The sequence below is a fragment of the Mugil cephalus genome, chromosome 8 (assembly GCF_022458985.1).
Source record: "Mugil cephalus isolate CIBA_MC_2020 chromosome 8, CIBA_Mcephalus_1.1, whole genome shotgun sequence".
Lineage (NCBI taxonomy): Eukaryota > Metazoa > Chordata > Actinopteri > Mugiliformes > Mugilidae > Mugil > Mugil cephalus.
Window position 1 is genome coordinate 14,609,274 of NC_061777.1, and position 20,988 is coordinate 14,630,261.

A 20,988-nucleotide genomic window follows, 5' to 3' on the forward strand; every position below is an offset into this window, starting at 1 on the left:
GTAGGAAACTGTGTTTCCAGCAGCTATATACAAAAAAAAGAGATAAAAGAAATAAACAATGTGCAATAAACGATAAACTCTTAACAAATTTAATTACAAATTACAGATTATAGATATTGCACGGTGGGTGGATGACTACCACTCCTTTCCTTCTCTCCTATGTGGCCTATTTCCTATATGCAATATTTACAGGAATTAGAAGTGAATTGAAATAAGTGAATACCAAAGAGAAAAAAAAGACTGTACAGAGTGTAATCTGTCACATACAGATGAGGGGTTGAACAGGCGGATGGCTTGTGATAGGGAAAGATTTCCTGTAGTGTTCTTTGAGACTACGGAGTCTCTTGAGAAGGGCTAAAACGATTATTGATTGATTATTACGGCTGTTAGCTGTATTAATCTATATCACAGTTAAGCCTGGGACCCTTTAGGAACAGGCTCCTCATATGGATGCTAAGGGATGTTGCTAATAATACTGTATGTTACTGGTATTATGACTTATCCAGATCATTCTCTGTAGATCCGTTGAAGCTCTTTTCCATCTGGATATTAATTTTGCACTCGTGAGCTGAAATGTCCGCGTCTCACCCCGTTTCATCAGATATATGGAAATGATGCAACAATGTTAATAATGCTGCAATTTTACGACGTTGTTTCAACCACAGTGTCTTTGCTTGGTTAAAGACCGTAACCTCACAGTGTCGTTGATTCATTTATTTTTTAATATTTATTTATTTATTTGTTTTTTAAATAACCCATTTAGTCGTTCTAGTGGTGTGTGACTGTGGCAGAGGCTTTGTGTGGGGCTTTGTGTGGCTGATGTGCTGTGGGAGGAGAGACAGAGGTGAGGAAGAAAGGAGGGGGAGGAGGAGGAGAAGAGAGAGAGAGAGAGAGAGAGAGGAGGCCGGGCAGTCATCGAGGCAGTTTGAGGAGGAGGAGGAGAGACGCGCTGTTGTCCGCGTTGCTCACACACACAAAAAAAATAATAATAAGATACACAAACCCTCCGGTCTTTTACTCTGAAACGGATTTTATTCACTTTGCAGACATGTGTACTCCCTGTTGTATCTCGCAGGTAAGCGACAACAGTCTACTGTGACTTACTGCTGTGTGTGTTGTTATTGTTTCGGTCTAGTAAAGCGGTTTTTTTTTTCGTTGTCGATGTCTGTGGTCGCCTAAAGTGTGTCAGCGGAGGTTTTCTTTACGCGAGCGTCGGTCGTGTTCAACCCGCTTGTTACGGAGCCGGAACACAGGCGACATTCATGAACTGAACCCGATTCAATGAGTTCAGTTTGTCGGCGTCAAAGCGGGGACAAAGCGAGGCGAGGAGCTAACATCTGTTAGCATCATAACACAACAGCGACGAGCCGCTGTCACAACGAGTAGGAGGGCACGTGTTGTTAATATGTGTGTTGATAAAAAATAATAATAATAACAAAAAAAAAAAAAAAAATAGTGGTGGATTAGTCTTTATGCCCAGACGAGAGATACACGCGTCCGTCATCGTGGCTTCCTTCCACTGTTGCGTCTTTCCTTTCCTATCACTCAGGAGCGACACTTCACTACCCAGCTCAGTAAAAACTTTGAGATATCTAGTTATAATTTGTCCTTCTTCTTCTTTTTTTTGAAAAATATGAGCCCCCCATCCATCCCCTTGACCCTCTGGGTCAGGGGTGTAATAAGTGACCTGTATCATAACAGCATAATAACCCATAAGTAACGACAACTCCGCATTTTTCAACTTGTTTCATTGCGAAGAAGAACAAGTAAGTTAGGAAAGTGTTTAAATTCATTAAAACGTCCTTAAAAATGTAGTTTATTAATTTAAAAAAACAGTGTAATTTAGGCTCATTTCTGTCTGTTGTTTAACGCTGGGCCTCTTTCTAAAACAGTGGACAAATTTGGGATAGCAGTTCATTAAAAAAATCTGTGTCATTTTCACACTTTGCATATTCAAGCTGCAGGCCAGATTAGAGCATCCTTTGGGCTACTTTTGGCCCGCGGGCCTTACGTTTGACACCTGTGCTCTAGAGGACAAGCGGTTACAGATAATGAACAAATGAATGAATGAAAAATATGAGTCCAAAAGGGCGATTATGCCTCAGGTGTGTTTATTTCATCTTTGCAAAATAGCAAATTCGTGTATTACTCAAAAACACTAAAAAAGTGCTTTTGTCCAAGGCTAGTTTTTACTATGATATATGTGCCTGTGGTTACTTTGAGAAGAAATGGTTGTGCCGATTGACAACTGACCAACAACAGTTGTGATGACTGAATTCTTCTTTCAGCACAGAGAGCTGCAACTTAAGAAAACTAATGGAAATGGACAAAACACAAGTACTTTTCTTGTTTAAGAACGTCTGTATTGACAACGCATATCCTGTTGATACTTATAACACAAACAAATACTGAAACACAATCCAAGCTGTCCAAATGGAAATGTTCCCCACGGGACAACCAAAAACTAATGACCTGATGGCTGGGATGTGTTTGGTGTTGTCGTTCACTACTTGTCGTGTTGTTGGAAATGAGCAGATATGTAACGGTTGTGTATTTGTTGTAAATTATACATAATTTGCTCTTGTGTTCTCATTGGCATGTGTGTTTCTTTTTTAAGTTGCGTTGAGGCCTCTAGGCCACAGTAGCCCTCCACAATAGTAAGCTGACTTTTGGACTATTGATTGGCTACAACATATTGTTTCGAAATTCCCACAGTTTGTGAATCCTGTGAAGTTGCAGGCGAGTGGCTGGAGAGGGGCCTAGTTTCATGCTTTTTTTTTTTACTGCTTACAGATTGCTTTTGACCACAGGGTCAACGCTGCTGAGTAGTTCTGGACTTGGAATTTAATTACGCATGCACATCCCTCATCTGAGAGGAGCTCGCTTCCATTTCCTGTTCTTTTCACAGACAGGGAGTGATGGAAACGAGGCAGGATTAGGGGAGAAGCAAGGGCACACAATACGATCCGTTTTGTGTTGCTGTGCTGGTGGTGTGCTAATCCCTGCCACAGACACCCCATTTATTTTGCGACCATCCCTATTTATCTGTATGCTTGTAATTAACTGTTTCTGTGTGTGCATGTGTGTGCCCCTCTTGAGGTTTAGAGTGGCCCAAATTGATGTGTGGTCTTTTAATTTCCTTCTTGGCTTGAAGGTGGAAATTAGTCGAGGGTGGGCGTTGTTTGGTTTAGATTTGAAGAGAGGAGCAGGCATGGTGTGGGAGCAGCTCCCTCGTAACTTCTCAGCGAGGGAAACGTATGTTTGCCATGTTGCGATAGAGTTGGGACTCGGGGGGGGGGAGGTTTTAGCTCACTGCCGAGTGTGGTCCAAAGCCCTGCAAGCGTTGGCTGCGAGTATGGGACAGGACTCAGACCACGTGGGTGTCTGTATACAGGGTGCATTAGTCAGAAGGACACTAGAAACTGTCTTCCTGTAAACATCCTTCATTATCTGTCATCCTTGAGTAAGACACTGAAAATAGTGTCCTCATTTTGCACATATCATGAATATGTTTGTCTGTCTCGCCTTCATCAGTGGTGACAAATACCCAAAAGAGTTTGGTGGGAATTTAATGCTAACAGCAGTTCTGTAGTATAGTTTGTCCATGTTCACTCCCAAGCTTGACGTACGCTGAGTGTAATGTTGCGTCTCTCCCCAGCCCCGACCCTACTCACACAAACACAGCTGTCCCCATCAGATGGTGACTTCTTTGAAGTCGTGCCGCGTTGCTGTGGCTGTAAATTATCAGTGGGGGCAGGTTAGCCAAAAAAAAAAAACGTGGGATGAGAGCTCTAAATCCAACTTCAGCTGTAAACCCCCGAGGACTGACCGTATCTGTAGGAGTCTCCGTCGGTATGAATTTCCAGGTTAGTCACGTGATTAGGATTACGTGCCCGGCCGAGTGTGTGCATGTCAGACATTTGGCTATTTTCAACTTCCCCACCGGGAATTTTGCTGCAGTCAGCAGCAGGGGTTTGCTTTCCCACGGGGACGTCGTTGGCAAACTTTCCTCCCTTTTGTCTGTCTCTGAACTGTCATAAGTCAGAGATAATGTCTTCCTCAACATCCCCCCCTCTTCACATCCTCCCAGGGTTCCACAATTCAGAGTTGCATGGGGCTGATGAAACTGAGCGAAATGCCAGCGGAGTCTCTGTCTTGGCTTCGTCTGTAGCCCCATAAGTAAACAAGAAGTGAACCAGGGTAAACACAGGGTGATGGCGGATTAGCTCGTACCTGTCGATCTGATACTGACTCGTTTTTTTTTTTTTTTTTTTGACTGCCTTCCTGTCGTTTGGTCAGTTTCCTTTCGTTGTTTTTGTGACTTGCTGTATTGTCTGCTCGAGGTGGTTTCGTTCCCACTCTTTGTTTTTCGGCTCTTCTCTCCACCTCACTTTCCTTTTGTTAGTTTTTCCCCTTTCTCTCCGCTGGACTAAAGTTTCCCCGTGTTGGTTGTAGCTAGGGGCTGTATTTGCCAAGCGAGAAGCAAAGACTTCTCTTTGTGTACAGGAAACAGAGCAGTGATACATTTTTGCTGTGTGTGTACAGCTGCCTAGCTATACAGACAATAGAGGAGCTGTCAGTCACCATATGAGGGGGGAGAGGGAACAGGTCTCGAGTCCAACCTATCTAATGTGGGAGAAAAAAAATCCAGCTTTGTAGTCCGTTGTTTTAAAGTTCTTTTTTGTTTTTTTTACCTTTCCCTCCCTTTCTTTTTCCTCCCCCCCTCTGCTGGTTTCCTGTGACTGCTTTCAACAAAGCATTGTTGTAATTCGATATAAGAGGGTGTGTCCGCAGTTTCATCTGAGCCAGTGTGTCTGTCATGATTCATTGTGGTCAGTGGCTGCTATAATTCATGTGGAGTTCCTTCAGTTTTAAAAGCTCCCGGCGATAGAATGTGATATGGAAAGTTTAATGCGAGGCGGGGAACGGTCAATGTGGTGGATGACAACCCAGTGATATTCTGAGTCTACTTGATGTTTAAACCCCCCACTGACGCAGCCACTGAAGCTGTCGTGCACACTGCTTCTGTTAAGTTGTTTTGACTGTGTCTATCTCTGTTGTGAGTCATGCATGTCCGTGTGCGAGGTTTTTTCCAGTAAAAAAAAAAATAAAAAAATACTTGCGGTTGAGTTTGTGCTCTCTTCTCGTTGCTGAACACGCGGTCAACATTTATGTCCACTCGGACTAATTTCTGAACTGCAGACTCAAATGACTTTGTGTTTAGGTATTTGTTGTGTTTCCTATCAGTTCCTCCTCTGGACTATATTTGTCTGTGGTATGCAGATTCAATACGTCCTACTCTTATGTAAAACAAAAAACCACAAGTGTATGAATGCGACATTAGAGAACTGAAGACATTTCCCAAAGTACTTGTCTTTTCTTAGGGGGAAAAAATGACACAACCCAGGAAACCTCTATATTCGTGTCTTGACACATCTGCTTGGTGGTCCCTCCTCCTGGTTGTCCTCTGCTGTGCTGCGTCTGATATAGTGCACGACCCATTTTCGTTACAGGTCTGTTTGCATTGCATAAGCAGTTGCCTACGTGCTACAGAGTTCACCCCTGTGGGTTTGATTTAGGCTACTATTTCCTTTTCCTGTTTGTCAGATGCTTCAGTCCTTTTCATCACTGCTGCTTTGAGCGTGGACACTGGAGGATAGAGGGTTTTTTTTTTTTTTTTCGGGGGGTAGCGCTCCCGGTCTAATCACAGATGTTCTCTTTGATGGATTAAATGTGGGCCTGGATAGTATTTGTTTATAAAACAGCTGAAGAGTGTACACGCTAATTATGCCGATGCAACTCCTGCTACATTCACGAGCCGAGCATTGGAGAGCTGAAGACGAAGGGTGAAAGGCTGAAATAGGCAGGTGTTTGTCTCTCGAGAGTGCCACATTCCCAGTTTGATGCCTACAGCGTAGGTTGTGAGAGTCTGGGCTTAATTTAACTCCGGACGGGAACTAAAGCGGCGTGTTGAACGTGAGCCGGGACGACGCTCTCCGGGATGAATGGACGGCAGCCGCGCGACGGGCCGTTGGGGGGGCTCGCCGTTGATATTTAAGCAGGGGTGTAATGCGGACACGCCAACCACCTGTCGACATGCTGGTGGGGCACGCAGGCCGCGGACGAGGGGGGGGGGGTGGGTGACCCGTGAAGTGGATGGGGTCGGCCGGTTACCATGGATACCCTTTTTGTATCTGTGTGTGGTGGAATTCCTCGAGGCGTTCCCCCTCTCCTGGCTCCCCCTCCCTCCCTCCCTCCCTCCCTCCGTCGGCCGTGCGGGGTTTAGCTGCCGGGCCCCCACACTGTGTGAAACACCCCCTAACTAATGAAATCTAAACACCCTCACAACTTAAATTGTCCTGTTCCTTTCCCGCTTACTTTCAGTCCGTTGTGGTTAATTAATCGCCCATTGAGATAGACATGCGGGTGCAGTGCGGACAAAGGAAACAGCTTATCCTGTTAAGCTGTGTGCAGTCAAAATGCGATGAGGCACATGCGACGATTCAAGGCCCCATTCGGGAAATTGGAATCTGCACATTTAGCATTTGAAGCAGAATTCCCGGTACTCACTGTTCCGTGTTACCTTTGCTAAAATGTTTACTCTTGTATAAGCTGGATGCCTACAAGTATACATGCCCCCTGTTAAATCCTGATTGGGAATAAACTGGATTTGTTTTGTGTTTGATCTAGCATGAAATCATTGTGTTTGCTGCTCTTGCGGGGCGCCACTGTACAGAATGGATAAAGGAAGTGAACCGTGCATCTCGATCTTGACCTATTTTCTCATGCTTGTGTAAACTCACTGTTTCTGTCAAGGACAATTTGACGAGACAGATGCACGTTATCACAGCGGCTTGAACCCAGTTGAAGGATGGAATGCGTTTGCACTCGGTTTCGTAAATGTTGAGCTGCGTTTACGTTTTTTCCACTAATTCTACCTTCTGTAGCAGTAGAAATGAAGAACACATTTTTCACGGAGCATCGTTTGGAAGCTTTAATGGGTTCGGTTTCACACGGGAATCTGTTTAGAGAACTGTTAGTCAAGGCCATTCAGCTGTTCGTAAACGTTATTCAGCTCGGTGCAAAACAAACAATAGGCTAATTAGAAGAGACTCGCAGGGAAATCTCTGACCGGAGAGAATAGGAAGGAAAAGATGTGTGGAAAGAGAAGTGTCAACAGGAGCAGAGCGCTACAGACCTGTAAAAACAAAAGGCGACGTTGCACACTTGACCTGATACATGTGTTGCACACTTGACCTGATACATAAATGTACACTGGTTCATGACTGTGACATACCAAGCTGACGGTTGACTGTTGTCCAGCCTGGTGTGTGTCCATGAGTTTTTCTTGTGTGTGTTGCACAGTTGGTGCTAGTCAGACCTCGTGTACCGAGTTAGTGAGAGAGATTAGAATCAGCTTTACTGGCCAAGTATGTGTACACATTTGTCTCACTTGTACAAAAGCAAAGAACTTAAACAAGCGTAAAAACGAAAGCATAAAAAAATATGACTTCAGCATAAACTTTTTTTATGAGATGCAAGAGCAGGTCAGATCATATTCAGAGAGCACGAACTGAAAGCCTTTCCTGTTTTACATCTTTAGCTGAACATTCAAATACACGAATATTTTTAACGTTATGTTCATCAAGAATTAACACGCTGTAGCCCAACTGATGCACCGGCTTCCGAGCCTCCAAGCTAATTGTACCTCTTCCAGTTTCCCGGGCTTTCGTGCAGGTGTTCAACACATTGTGCTGGCTGCAGCATTGTCTGTGTGTGTTCGAATGCAAGTTTTTGGCACAGACTGGCACCGGGGGTGACGGCACGTTGACCTTTATTGTTGTTGATTCCCTCAAGTCTTCACCAGAGGACCTGAGAAACTCGTATACCTCTTTTACAGGGAGCACGGCCATGACACCATCTAGTTAACAGGTCAAGTTGTTGACGAGTCGGTTCTAGCCGTGGCCAAATGCCATAATCATGAGATTTCCCTGCAGATCAAGAGTCACGCAATGGCCAGACTAGCCTCGATATGTAGCTAATATGTAAGCTAATATACACTAGCACTTTTGCCCTTTTTACCTTTAAAATCTGTGTCATGCTCTGGGGTTAGCATACAAACCAAAAATGTAAATCCTCCACCACTAGGAGCCCCAATATAGCCTCCACACCTCACCGCAATTTTACCTCTCGCCACCGAAGTGTGTGTGTGATGTGCAGGATCGGAGGTAGGAGGCTTACACAAGCTGGGTGGGGTGGCTACAGAAAGACCTTGTGCTATATAATTATAGAGCCTCCTCTTTCCTAAATAGAACACAGGGCCCGTCTTCATGAGACTGTCCACCTCCTATATGACGGCCTGTCAGAAGAAACAGAGCTGGGCTCTGTGTGTTTGTTCCGGACAAGAGACTTCACTGTGCGCACTGACTAAAAGTTGCTGCTGTGAAAAGAGAAGTGGGACTTGGTTCCTCGTGATTAAACCCATGAATGAGCAGAGACATGGTTTGACGGGTCTTCTGTTGCCGTTTTACGCTTGTCAGTGAGTTCATTTTGTTTTCTGGCAAAATAGACAAAGTCTGACCAGTTCATAAAAATGACTCCAGTCCTATATCAAAAGTGATTAAGCATGAGAATCTCATGAGAAGCGTCAGATACTCATCTGTAGGAACTAATTAATCTTGGTGGAAGTTTGTGGGGAAAAAAAGTGGATTTAGAACGTGCAACGTGTCTTTCTCAGCTTTTGTTTTTACAGATTTTATTTTTATTTAGTTTTAGTTGGATTGCGCTCTGTCTTCCAGGGAAGTTTACAAAAAAGCCGGTGGCAGCCAAACCTTCCTGGGTTAGGAACTCGTTCACTAATGAGACAAGCTGTCACTCCATGCGGTTTACATGTTTGGGCTTATCTTCATTTCTTTCCGCGCTCAAACATAACTAATTTGTCTCTGTGAGAGAGCGGCGATAAGGTTTTCTCACTGAAGAGAGGAGTAGCAAGACACCAAGGTCAAGCTCAAGCCACGTAGCTCACCGCAACACACTGAGAAGATTAGAGGAGCTTCACAGCATGAAACAGCACACCATCAATGTATAAAACATGGACAACTGTGAATAAATGTAACCTCCACAGTTGGAAGATCTGTTTATAAACTGTTTAAGTTTCTTGGTTCGTGAGCTGCTATTTTAGTCAAGACGTGATTTCTCCTTATCTCTTTGTATTTCCGTTTCAGTTTGCTTTCTTCCTCTTTATTTTCATAGTTTCAAATGATTTTTTTTGGAATGTGCTGTTTTTAAATGATTATTTTCTTAACTTGATCCAAATGCAGTTTGGTCCTGACCCCTTTCAATCAGGGAATCTTCCTCCCTCCCTCCCTCCCTCCCTCCCTCCCTGCCAGGAAGGTCATGATGTCGTCTTTGTTAAAAATAAAATAAGATCAGATTGTGTAGGAAGATAAAATAAAGTTTTCCCCATTTCTTTCTTTCTTTCTTTTCTCCGTTGTCCTGTGTGTGCAGCTGGCCTGCTGCTGTGGATCGGCGGCCTGCTCTTGCTGCTGTAACTGCTGCCCGAAGATCAAACAGTCCACGGGGACCCGGTTCATGTACGCCTTCTACTTCCTGTTGGTCACCGTCATCTGTGTCATCATGATGTCCCCCACTGTGGAGCAGGCGCTGAGAGATAATGTGAGTACATCAGCCCTGCTTTAAACGTACACATGATGTGAATCTTTACAAGCTGGTTAATTCATGAGAGACACTGACCAATATGAATATGAAGTATTTCCCAGCTTAAAAAGATGTATGGATTACACCAATTTAAAACCGCTGGTTTCTTTGCATAACTGAAATTCTAAATTGTATGTGGTTGAAAATGTAGTAAGTATATAGAGCGGAAATAACAGCACACAGCCTTTATTTAGCTTAGTTTTTTTTAGTTATACCATGCCGAGAATCTGTACTACACTATTTGACATACTGGTCCTCTGTAGCCTCTCTGCCAGAGTTAACTCGACTTAATAGAATAAGTAATTCTGAAGGAACAGTACTGGAAGGAGGCAAAACATCTGTAGGCAATGAAAACTGAAATTGGTCACTTGTTTGTTGTGTATTTGCGCTCTAGTATTTCCGTCTGCTTCTCCGTCTGGGCGATTTTCGAATTATTTGTTGTTGTGGATCAATAAAGACTCATAAGGTTAACTGAGGATGTTTGGAGACACAGACGTGACTCGTGTTTGGGGGAATTTTTGGTGGAATTCATCCAGAATTGTGACGAAAGTTTCAGCCGCTATTGTTGAAAGCGAAGCAGGAAATGAAAGGAACAAATTTAACCCAACTGCCAAAAAAGACACGGTGCCAACGTCTGTGCGTAGGTCAGTCCCACGTGGGTGAGTCAAGGTCTCAGACATGATGTTAGTTACTAAATATCTGAGGTTAGGAGGTGAATGAGATGGAAATTAGTTTGTCTGGTCTCTTAACGAGAAGGAAAACAATATTAGAATGGATGTTCATTAATGGATTTTTAATAAGGCTTTGAGGGCAGCTGCAGAATTACCCTCGAGTACGGATCAGAGACACTTGTATAACCTACGGACGAAGAGCAGCTGAAAACAACAAGATAAGGAATGAGGATTAACTTGAGTAACAAAACAACCAGAGGTGCGCGAGTAATGAAAGCATCATAAAGAAAGAGTAGGAAAATGAAGTTTCCCTTCGCCATCAACCTGTTTCAAGTAACCATAGAGTAATGTAGAGTGTGTATCAGCATACGCTCAACTTTAAACCTCAAAGCACACAGGTAATAATGGTTCCCCTGCAGTTTATCTAGGAAGAACATCTACAGCTGGCTGTGTTACCATGGCAATGACCAAGCTTCCTCAGGAGCTATTAGAAGACAATATTTTTCCGCCAATCCAGTTTTTTTTTCTCCACTCTCTGCCAGTGCATATAGTACAGTATTAAAACGACTCCCTACCGTGCGTCTCCTTGCGAGAGGAGGGCCTCATAAAAGACCTACCCAGGCACAAAATGGCCTCTGATAGCCCCACACAAAGCCCGCTGAGTTACATGCACACGTACATACACACATGCACACAGTGTCAGTTGCACACTGGGCACAGTGGGAAGTCCCCGCTAAGAGAGCAGCCATTGTGCGTACGAGAGCGCTGGTCTTTTCTCCAGAGATTTACAGCAGTCTGAAACAGCCCCCCCCCCCACCCCCCTTCCCTCTTAATCACAACACCATGGACATGCTAATATGGTCCTCAACCTGAGACAAAAGCTCCAGAAATGGGCTTTTTGCTGTATGTTGTGATCCGGCTCTGAACTGTGCGACGCATTGAGGTGGTGATGACTCAATTGGCTTGCGTCTCACCTCGTGTGTGCAGCTTAAAGGACAACAGGACCCGGTAATTAGCAAAACCAAGTTGACCGATATAGTGAAGTATTAGAAGTCAAGATTTGTAGTTGTCTCAAAAGGTCGTGTTAAGTTTGAAAAGCATCTTTCATACGTCACACGGCTCAGTTATGTGTTGAAAGCCCCAGCAGCGCTGATGCCATCTTCATTTCAAAATTGGGAACGTTACGCGGAGAGGGATCTCCCAGCCTCTCGCTCACGCTGTCTCTGCTTTTCCCTCTCCTCGTTTCCTCTGACTCGCTGACAAAAGGTGGTTAATTTATTCATCTGTGTCTTTTGTTTGTGTACACTGACAGTTAGTTGTAAGGCCCCTCTAACAGCCTCCAGAGAACGAGGGATGAAAGAGAGCTCCATGGAGAGAAAGAGGGGTTGTTGTTGCCGCCTGTTCTCTCTTTCTGCTCCTTTAGAGCCGTGACACCCTCAATAGACACTACTGGGCCCTTTCACTCGGGCTGCAGACTAGACAAACATGAGCAGAGGTGGGGTTTTCCATTCAGCGCCATAATGATCTCATTTGAGTGTTTTGGGTTTATCATTTTGCCCATCAGGTCCCCTACTACAGCGAATTGTGCGAGAGGATGAATGCAGGCGAAAACTGCAAAACTCTGGTCGGTTACGCTGCCGTCTACAAGGTTTGCTTCGGAATGGCCTGCTTCTTCCTGTTCTTCATTTTCTTCACCCTACGAATCCACAACAGCACTGGCTGCAGGGCGGCCATACACAACGGGTAAGGACAAGTAAGCAGCTGCTTGTGTGCCACATACTTTTGAATCTCCCTTCCTAACGCCACCATTTCCCTAATGCCAGATTCTGGTTGCTGAAGTTTATCGTGCTGGCCGCCTGCTGCGCTGGGGGCTTCTTCATTCCCAACGAGGAAACCTTTCTGGAAGGTAATAAAGCGAGACACTTCAGTTAATAATGTGTTATTTAAAATGTCCTTTATTAAGCAATGAGATGAAGTAAAAGTAAGTTGTTGTGGAGTCACAAGAAACACCTCAAAACAAAGGTTTCATTCAAATGTGGATTTTGTCTCTGATACTCAGAAAGATGGATTGTTATTCAGATTTGTCTGCCAGTGAAGCTTTTTCAAGGTTGCTTTTGTTTGTTCATTCACTCCGCTGAGGGCAGAATAGAGACGAATCCCGACATGATTATAAATATAATATGAAAAGCAAAATGATTAAATAAATGATATACATATTAAATGATGGGTAAATATTCAACATTTCCACCACACAAAGCACACACCTGCTTTATCCAAATAAACTTTGTCGAGGAGGAATTTTAGCCACGCTTTCCTCTCCTCTCCGGGTCCGTTGATGTGAGGAATAAGGAGACGAGAGATTGACGTCAAGTACGAGTATTTATTCACAAGTCTGCAGAGTGTGGAGACCACAGTACATACAAAGCTATGAGTCTGGATCTGAGTTGCCTTCACGGGAGCAGTTCTTTTCTATTACTACAGTCTAGGGTGTTTGTCTACCTTTGATTGGCTCATCTGCTTGTTGTTGTCGTCTCCAATTGGTTCAGCCCGTTGATCGGCATCCTGCTCGTGTCTAGGGTGATCATACTCCTGCATTCCTCTATCTACTTCTCCTCCTTGACACACTGTATCTGTTAGATTGTGGTCTGGCGCGTCCTGCTCCCCGCGAGACATCTTCAGAGAATACATTGTGACCTTTAAGTACAAGTTGTTCTCAATATATACAATATATACAATCATATCATTCGGCTTTCAGTGTTTTTCCACTTCTGCACGCAGTACATGTTCAGTGCATTCTGTTCCAGTGATTATGTCCCATATATTGCATAGTGAATCACTTCTAGTAATTAAACCTGATTATTAAGGCACTCATAAGCACGCATACATTTTACTGTTCCCACAACTTTCAGAATGATTAACCGTACCATGCCCTGCAGCAGGTTTTACGGTCATGCTGGACATGTCATCATTAAACGTCTTCTGTCTCCTCCTCTGTTCACTGCTACAGTCTGGCGCTACATAGCGGCCATTGGCGGCTTCTTTTTCGTGCTGATCCAGCTCATGCTGTTGGTGGAGTTCGCACACAGATGGAACACAAATTGGTGAGAGCAACACGTCTTCTCCCTCCGCTTCTTTCCCTTTTTTTTTTTTTTTTTGCTTGGCTTTCTGCGGGGACGTCCTTTCTTGAGAAGGGAGCATGGGTGCATTCTCCTGTGGGGTTGTTTTGGCGCTAAAACCTTGGAAAGAGGGAGTCATGAAGCTTTATGTTTCTGTGGGTGGAGGCCAGACTTGGCAGCGGGCCAGTGTTCTGCAGATTCCCAGGATGCATCCGGCTGAGAAGTTTCCCCATTTGCTCCACTGTCATAATACAGCAGATTGTTCCAGAGAGTACAGTGAACGTAGAGGAAACTTCTCAGTGTGTACTGGTATGTGTACTTGGACTGAATTTAGTTATCTTCTGAAACCTAAAATTCCAAACTAAGTCTAAAGTATGTGAAAGCATTTAAGGAGCCATAAACCTGTCTCCACTTCTCCTCAGGGTGCAGGAGTAACTCAACAAAAATGACTCTTTCTGGCTTTCTGTGAAATTTTCTGTAGGCCTATAATCACTGGATCCAACTGTGTCTCTTTTTTTTTTACTTTATTTAATTAGGATTTCCCTCATTCGTGTTATGTTTTCTTATTCTGCCTCATGTTTTCTACTACCCTCCACTCTCTTTCTGTCTGCAGGAGTTCAGGAGTGAAGTACAATCGGCTGTGGTACGCTGCTCTGGCCTTCGTCACCCTGGTTCTGTTCAGCGTTGCAGTGGGAGCCGTGGTCTTCATGGGTCTGTTCTACACGCACCCCGAGGCCTGTTTACTTAACAAGATTTTCCTGGGTATCAATGGCAGCCTCTGCCTGATTGTTTCCCTGTTGGCCATCTCCCCGTGCATACAGAAATGTAAGGACCTGTAATCACAAGCCCCTGTGTAATTTACTGTGTTATAACTGTGTAATGTTAGGTATAATTTACAGTTAGGTGATGTTTATAGTAACGTAAATTTATAGATGAGACCAAATGAACTTGAAACTCTCGGTCGGTGCAGCCACTTACGTATATTAAAAATACTGTCGTCCCTACAGTGCAGCCCACATCAGGCCTGTTGCAGCCAGGGGTCATCAGTGTGTACGTCATGTACCTCACCTTCTCAGCCTTCTCCAGCAAGCCAAAAGAAAGTGAGTAACGCACACACATCGACATATTAGCTCGCGGCTTGGGTCAACTGGTTTTATTTCTGCTGAGTGTTCAGTTTGGCTTATTAAACAGCTTGAAGATGGATCACATTAGCTTCTGCAAAGCACCTGGTAGTCATATACTCACAGTGTTACTATTAGGAATGGGACCGTTAACAATAAACACCAGCCATAGCATTGTGACCACCTGCTCATAATCACTGGTCAAGTGAATAACACTGATTATCTCATGATAACTAGGGGCTAGGATATACTGAAAAATGGGTTAGGGTTAGGGTTAGGAAGGAAGTGGAACGGCCTGAATGGCTCTGACAAGGACAAATGATTGTGATGGCTAGACAAACGAGTCAGAGCATCTCCAATACTGCAGTTCTCGTGGGGTCTGCAGTGGGTCAGCAGTGAATCACCGACGCATGCAAACTGAAAAAGTTTGTGCTGCTTCTCGAAGAAAGACAGAGTGAAGAAACACACTGTGCACCCCAGTTTGTTTTGTATTAGCATCCACTGAAATGCCAGCGCCCAGGTTTCCCAGGACAACATTAATGAGATCGTCGGGTTGGTGGTTTTAATGCAGCGGCTGATTGGTGTATATACACTGGTCTCAACTGCTCTCAATGCAATACATTACAGTGGCTTAAATTTCCATGAAACGTTAAAGAAAAGTAAAAGAGAAGTTTAATGTGACAGCTTTATTGGTCTTAAATCGGCTTATCTACGTGTACATTCCTGTGTGAACAGTAGTTATATTCTATACTGACAAATGTATTTAAAGAACACATTTAATGTCACATTCATCCTACGTAAAACAAAGTTGGACTGAACTCTGCTAAAAAGGCAGTTGCTTTGTGTTGCACGAGCTGTCACTCTGTCCTCATTCTCCTTGAACTGCTGCTAACGCTGTGCCAAAATACACACACATCCTGTGTCTTTCACAATCTCTTCACTTCCGCCTTCTCCTTTCACCTCATGTAACTCGGGTCTGCACATTTCTTCTGTCCAGTGGTGGCGAACAAAACCGTTTGCGTGTTTCCCATCAACTCCGAGTCCGAAAACGATAAGCAGATCGTCACCATCATAGGAACCATCATCCTGTTCGCCTGTATCCTCTACTCTTGGTAAGACGCACACGCACACACATGCACACGCTGAAAGCTGTGAAGATTGGCCAAAATGTATTCGCTCTAGTGATTTTGAAACAAAAATGATCACATAAATGTGGAAGGAATGCACACGTGTCGGTATGGGTACGTTTATGAGGGCTTTTACTGAAATGATAAACTCCCCGTCCCCTTAGACTCTCTTTAACAATCGCCAGTAAATGCCCAAAACAAACTTACTTCACCACATCTGGAACCTAATTGTGACCCCTAAAACCAAGTAATAAACTCCGAGCACTACTTTGAAAGTTTATCATGTTGCCTTGATATATATTGGGCCAATGTGCCCATTTCATTGTGTACAAACATGCATATTTCTGTTTTTAGCCTCATTTCATTAAATGATTGAAGTGGAGAGGTTATGTGAACGCCACAATCCAAACCTATTAACGGCAGTTCTGTTACAGCCGACGTGGAATAAAATGTATTTTGTGGCTGGCTGCGGTGACAAAGATGAGGCAGTTTGGATTGGCCGTGACTCAGGCGAAGCCGTGTATGATTGGCTGCGCCTGAGCTAAGTCTGGCTGAGGCTTTGTGCTTTCGCTCACATGTGTTTCCCATCAAGAAGAGGCGTCCTGTCTCTTGTGGTTGTTCCCTGGAGAGGAGGAAATTAGTCCCTGCAGCAATCTACTGTAAAATTGTAACTGCATGGAAAAAATACATATATTTATACACCTTAATCTGTGTTTCTATGTTTTTTTTTGTTTCTTTTCTTTGTCCACCCTCCCTCCAGCTTGACGTCCACCACTAGACGAAGCTCTGCAGCGCTCAGAGTGTGTAGGAACAGTGAGCCAGAGACCGAGGTGAATGACACATTCACACTTACACTAAGTATGTGGGTTAGCCAAACGCACAGATTGGTTACACTCATTAACTGAGCTTGAAACCGCACTGACCAGACACTACTGAAGACACATCCTTATCAGATACGACATAAAGATAGATGTCTTTCAGATGTTTCGTTTCCGTTGTAACCTATTTATTTTCTCCACCCTGCAGAGAGCTCGCTGCTGTTTCTGCTTTGGAGATGACAAAGGTGAGGATAGTCAAGTGATTCCTATCCGGCGTCTGTCCGTCCATCCAGCGCGTACACAAATGTCCTCGGCTGCGGTGTTTGCACACAGTAGGGCTATGCTTATTGCTATTCCTCAGACAGATTGAGGATGGCGAGAAAGCATTGGTCAGCAAACACAGATGATGTCACTGTTACTAGGAGGCTAGTATGACACAGTAAAGCAAGGCGAGGAGGGAGTGGGGTCGTGCTTAGGCCCACACTGCCACCTGCTGGAAAAAAAAAGCAAAGTTAATATATGTGCTGGAAACCATGAAAATATCTGCACTCGTTTCTCTCACTAAGAATGGATCCACTCCCTGTTTGCGTGATTTTATGCGTGCGTTTCAGATGACTATGATGAAGACAACTCGGGCTCCGGCCAGAACGTGCTGTATGACGAGAGGGAGGGAACCATCTATAACTACTCCTACTTCCACTTTGTCTTCTTCCTGGGCTCCCTGTACGTCATGATGACCGTCACCAACTGGTTTCAGTAAGTGAATTAAAAAAATCACATCAGCAGTAAAAACAGAACACGCCGTACATAAAAAGCAAAGTAGCCAATATCTGCAAAAATATCCATCCTTTGTTTTCTGCCTGTGTGTGTTGTATAGATTCTCAATTATTGAGGTCATGGTAAATCTAGATAAACAAAGCCTAATGCACTTGTTGGTTTTAGTGCCCTGGTGCCCCTGTAGCTCACCTGGTTGAATGGTAAACTGAGCCTTTAGTATTTCACACAGTGGCATAAGTACTATTTCAGTCTGCACCCTTTGCTGCACGTCATAGGTTCTCTATCCTCCCAGTGCTTCCTGTCTCTCCCCACTGACGACTATCTACAAAAGGCACAACAAATGTTACGTCTGGATGTAAAATTGTATTTTAACACACCACAGCAACTACAGCAAAGAGCCAGAGAGGAAATAACTCTCCATACCTGCAGGTGGCAGTAGTTTGTCAGGGGGCAGAGCCGCATATTAGAGAGAGTCTGGCCAACTCTAATCGTGGGCGCCATGTTTGATACATCGCAGGGATGTTTCTACAGTGTAACCCTATACGGAGGATATGCTGTGTTGAAATAAATCGCTTATTTTCACCATTAACGGGCCTATAAATGTAATTGCCAACGTCTGTCTACATGTAAAAGGCCCTTACTTAAATATTCCAGCGTCCACTTACTTTAAATATCTTAAACGAGCCTGTAAAATGCTTTGTCGCCTCATTAGTCACTGAGCTGTGTTTACCTTCTCCTCTGTCCCCCGTGTTCCTCCATCGCTGTTAAAAGTTTGAAAAATTATAAATGCTCAGAAAGAGTGAAAATTAAACTAGTCTTACTGGTATTTAGTATTATCATTAGTATTATCATTATAACATCAGCACGCTAGCCGCAATAATGTAGTAGTAACTGAGGCAAAGTTATGTGTCAATTAAATTTGGCTACATGGACATAAATTACATGCACACATGGGTTTCACAGTATATATGATGCTATTTTTCTAAGCCTTTAGTCTAGATAACTAGCTAGCATAAGGCTAGGCTAACTTCTAACTTCATTCATTTGTAAAGTGGTGTTGGATGTTTTTGAGATCAAGGTTCACATTAATGGTGGCGTGACTTTATTCTTCCTGTATAAAATCTCAACAGACATTGAGAGACATTGACATTTACATCACATAATAGAGAGAAATCAGTTGACATCGTGTTCTTCCTTTTAATCTTCTACTCTCATAACTTTCTCTGTTTTTCTGATGCTGTGCTGGAGCGGTAGGCTGAACTATTTTTACTTTTAATATTTTCTGTTATTGCCACTTCTCTGTGGGTGAATATTGATTGGATGTATCTAACATGGCGCCTATGAAACACGTGAGCAGCTCATAACCAATCAGCATAGCGGGATAACTCAGACAGTCCATTCCCCAGTTGGCCAGACTCTCTCTAATATACAGCTCTGATCAAAGGGAGTTTTCTATTACTTTTTAGAAAGCTGATTCGCTACGATGAACAACAGCCAGTCACCAGCATGCTCCTCCGTTAAATCAGCATAGTGAAAAGCCGCTGTCAGAGGTCTGACTTGTGGCAACACATTGCCAAAACCAGGGACTGATGCTCGCAGGGTTCCCGACATCAGCAACTGTCACCTTGTTACGTTACGGCCTTTAGTAGAGATAAGACCTCACGTGTGTTCGATAGGGTTAAAATTCATAAGAGTCCTATGGTGTATCCTTCCTCAGTTTTCTAACTCTCCCCCTTTTCTTCTACAGTTTCGACGACCATAAGATTGAGAAGCTGATGGAGGGCAGCTGGTCAGTGTTCTGGATCAAGATGGTGTCATGCTGGGTCTGCCTCATCCTCTACATGTGGACCCTCGTCGCTCCCATGGTGTGCCCGAAGCGCTTTATAGCCTAGGTCACTCATCACTCCACCCCCCCACAGGGTCAGGCTGATCTGTCTGTCTCCTGGGATGTGGCCAGGTAGAAGTTCCCATGCGGGGCCAAGGGACCACCAAACACCCCCCTCCCCCACCACCCTTACCTTGATACACAACCCTACACTACCCTCAGCGTTCGTAAAGGAGGATTCTCTGTTGCCTTTTGTTTTATATGCTAGTGTTTATTTCTTTGTTTTTAAAATGTTAAGCTGTTAATACCTTGATGTTTTTTTTTTTTTTAATTCTTTTACTACCACTGACTCTTGGAGTTTTGTACTACTTACAGGTCTGAATTTAGATGACGACTCATGGGAGTTGAGTTACATTTGCAAACATTCAGCCACTGTAGATAACCTGAAAATTTCAGACTTGTGTTTTGTAAGTGTTTTCTGTTTCGTGTTTTCCTCTGATCCTCGCTTTTGCTGTCAACCAGCCAGCCATTTCTGTTCTGTACAGTCAAACCATAATGTTGTAGCAAGGTTTTGGGACAAATATATTTCAGGCTCAAGAAGAAATTGTATTTATTAAAGTGTGAATTAAGGAATCAAAGAAGTAATGTGTTGTGAATTGAATTAGCTTTGTCCCTGTTGAAGAATGCATCTCTCAGGCTCACGTTTAAGCTGTATATGTTGATGCTTTGTTATATTGCGCCCTTTTGTAGAAGTTTTCTATGCAACAGAACAGTTTTCAATATTAGTACAGCCAGTGTTGTGGAGTTTCCATTTAGATCGCGAGGATACAGTCGGAGGTTTTATTAATGTTTGCGCTCCCTTTGAGCCAAATCTTTTTCTTAGGAAAACCCACGTCATTCATACATCTCCAGCCATTGTTGTACAGGGCAGCACTCTTCAAATCAACCTGCCTTATGTAAGAGTGACCTTGGTGAAGTGCCACCTCTATGGAAGAGCTGCAGTGACGCAGATATGGAACATTTGCCAAAGGTAGATGTCAGAAAACCAGAAACTACTCAGATTGTTTCGTCTGTTACAGAAAAAGATATATGTGAGAACAGTATATATACATGCATGCACACACAGACTCGTAAACCAGCTGTTTTCTGGAGAGTTTTAAATACTTTTTGCCTTTTTTTTAGTTACATGCCAGTGCTTCATGGTGGTAATAAGTGAGTTACTCAACACTGGATGTTGAGTTCTCTGGATAATTAAAATTCACATATATTCAAGCCATCGTCAGTCTGTTACTGTAACATCATGTTGTATAATATATATATATATATATATGTTGCACATGCAATTCATTCATTTCGATCCTCGTTCAACCCATTTTCTGTTTCTGTCTAGTTGCATTCCTGAATGTGTTGTATATTAACACATAAATTTACATTTTGGCTGAAGAAATTTTAAGTTGAGTTTTGCTTTATTAAACCTGCAAATCCTGTTTCGTGACTTAGCTTTTTTGGAAACTTTTCTGCATTTTCATTATTGGTATGAATGTAGAAAATCAATGGTGCTCAGCAGCTTGGATATCAAACATTTAAAATGAATGAATAAATACATGAGAATCAGATAGCAGGACCCACTGTGAAGTCTGTATACTACAATAACCTGTAGAAGGACATTTTGATCAAGCTGTATGTTTGAAATTCAAAGATGTAGATGCCATGCACTTCGTACTGCTCACATTCTTTCAATAAAGCATTAATTGAACGCCATTTGGTGTGTTTCTGCAGTTTTCCTTCACAGAGATAAATACACAATACTGAGACA

The 20,988-nt window shown here is 43.4% G+C and overlaps 1 protein-coding gene across 1 annotated transcript; it reads left to right on the forward strand.

Annotated features, from left to right (window-relative positions):
* Positions 1–883: 883 nt before the first annotated feature.
* On the forward strand, positions 884–20,933 carry serinc5 (serine incorporator 5). The gene is made up of 12 exons (XM_047591411.1): positions 884–1,075; positions 9,508–9,675; positions 11,953–12,131; positions 12,212–12,294; positions 13,396–13,489; positions 14,118–14,329; positions 14,512–14,604; positions 15,623–15,737; positions 16,513–16,582; positions 16,779–16,815; positions 17,182–17,326; positions 19,095–20,933. The coding sequence occupies exons 1-12, from the start codon at positions 1,049–1,051 to the stop codon at positions 19,237–19,239; spliced, it is 1,368 nt and encodes a 455-aa protein (XP_047447367.1). The 5' UTR covers positions 884–1,048; the 3' UTR covers positions 19,240–20,933.
* The last annotated feature ends 55 nt before the right edge of the window (positions 20,934–20,988 follow it).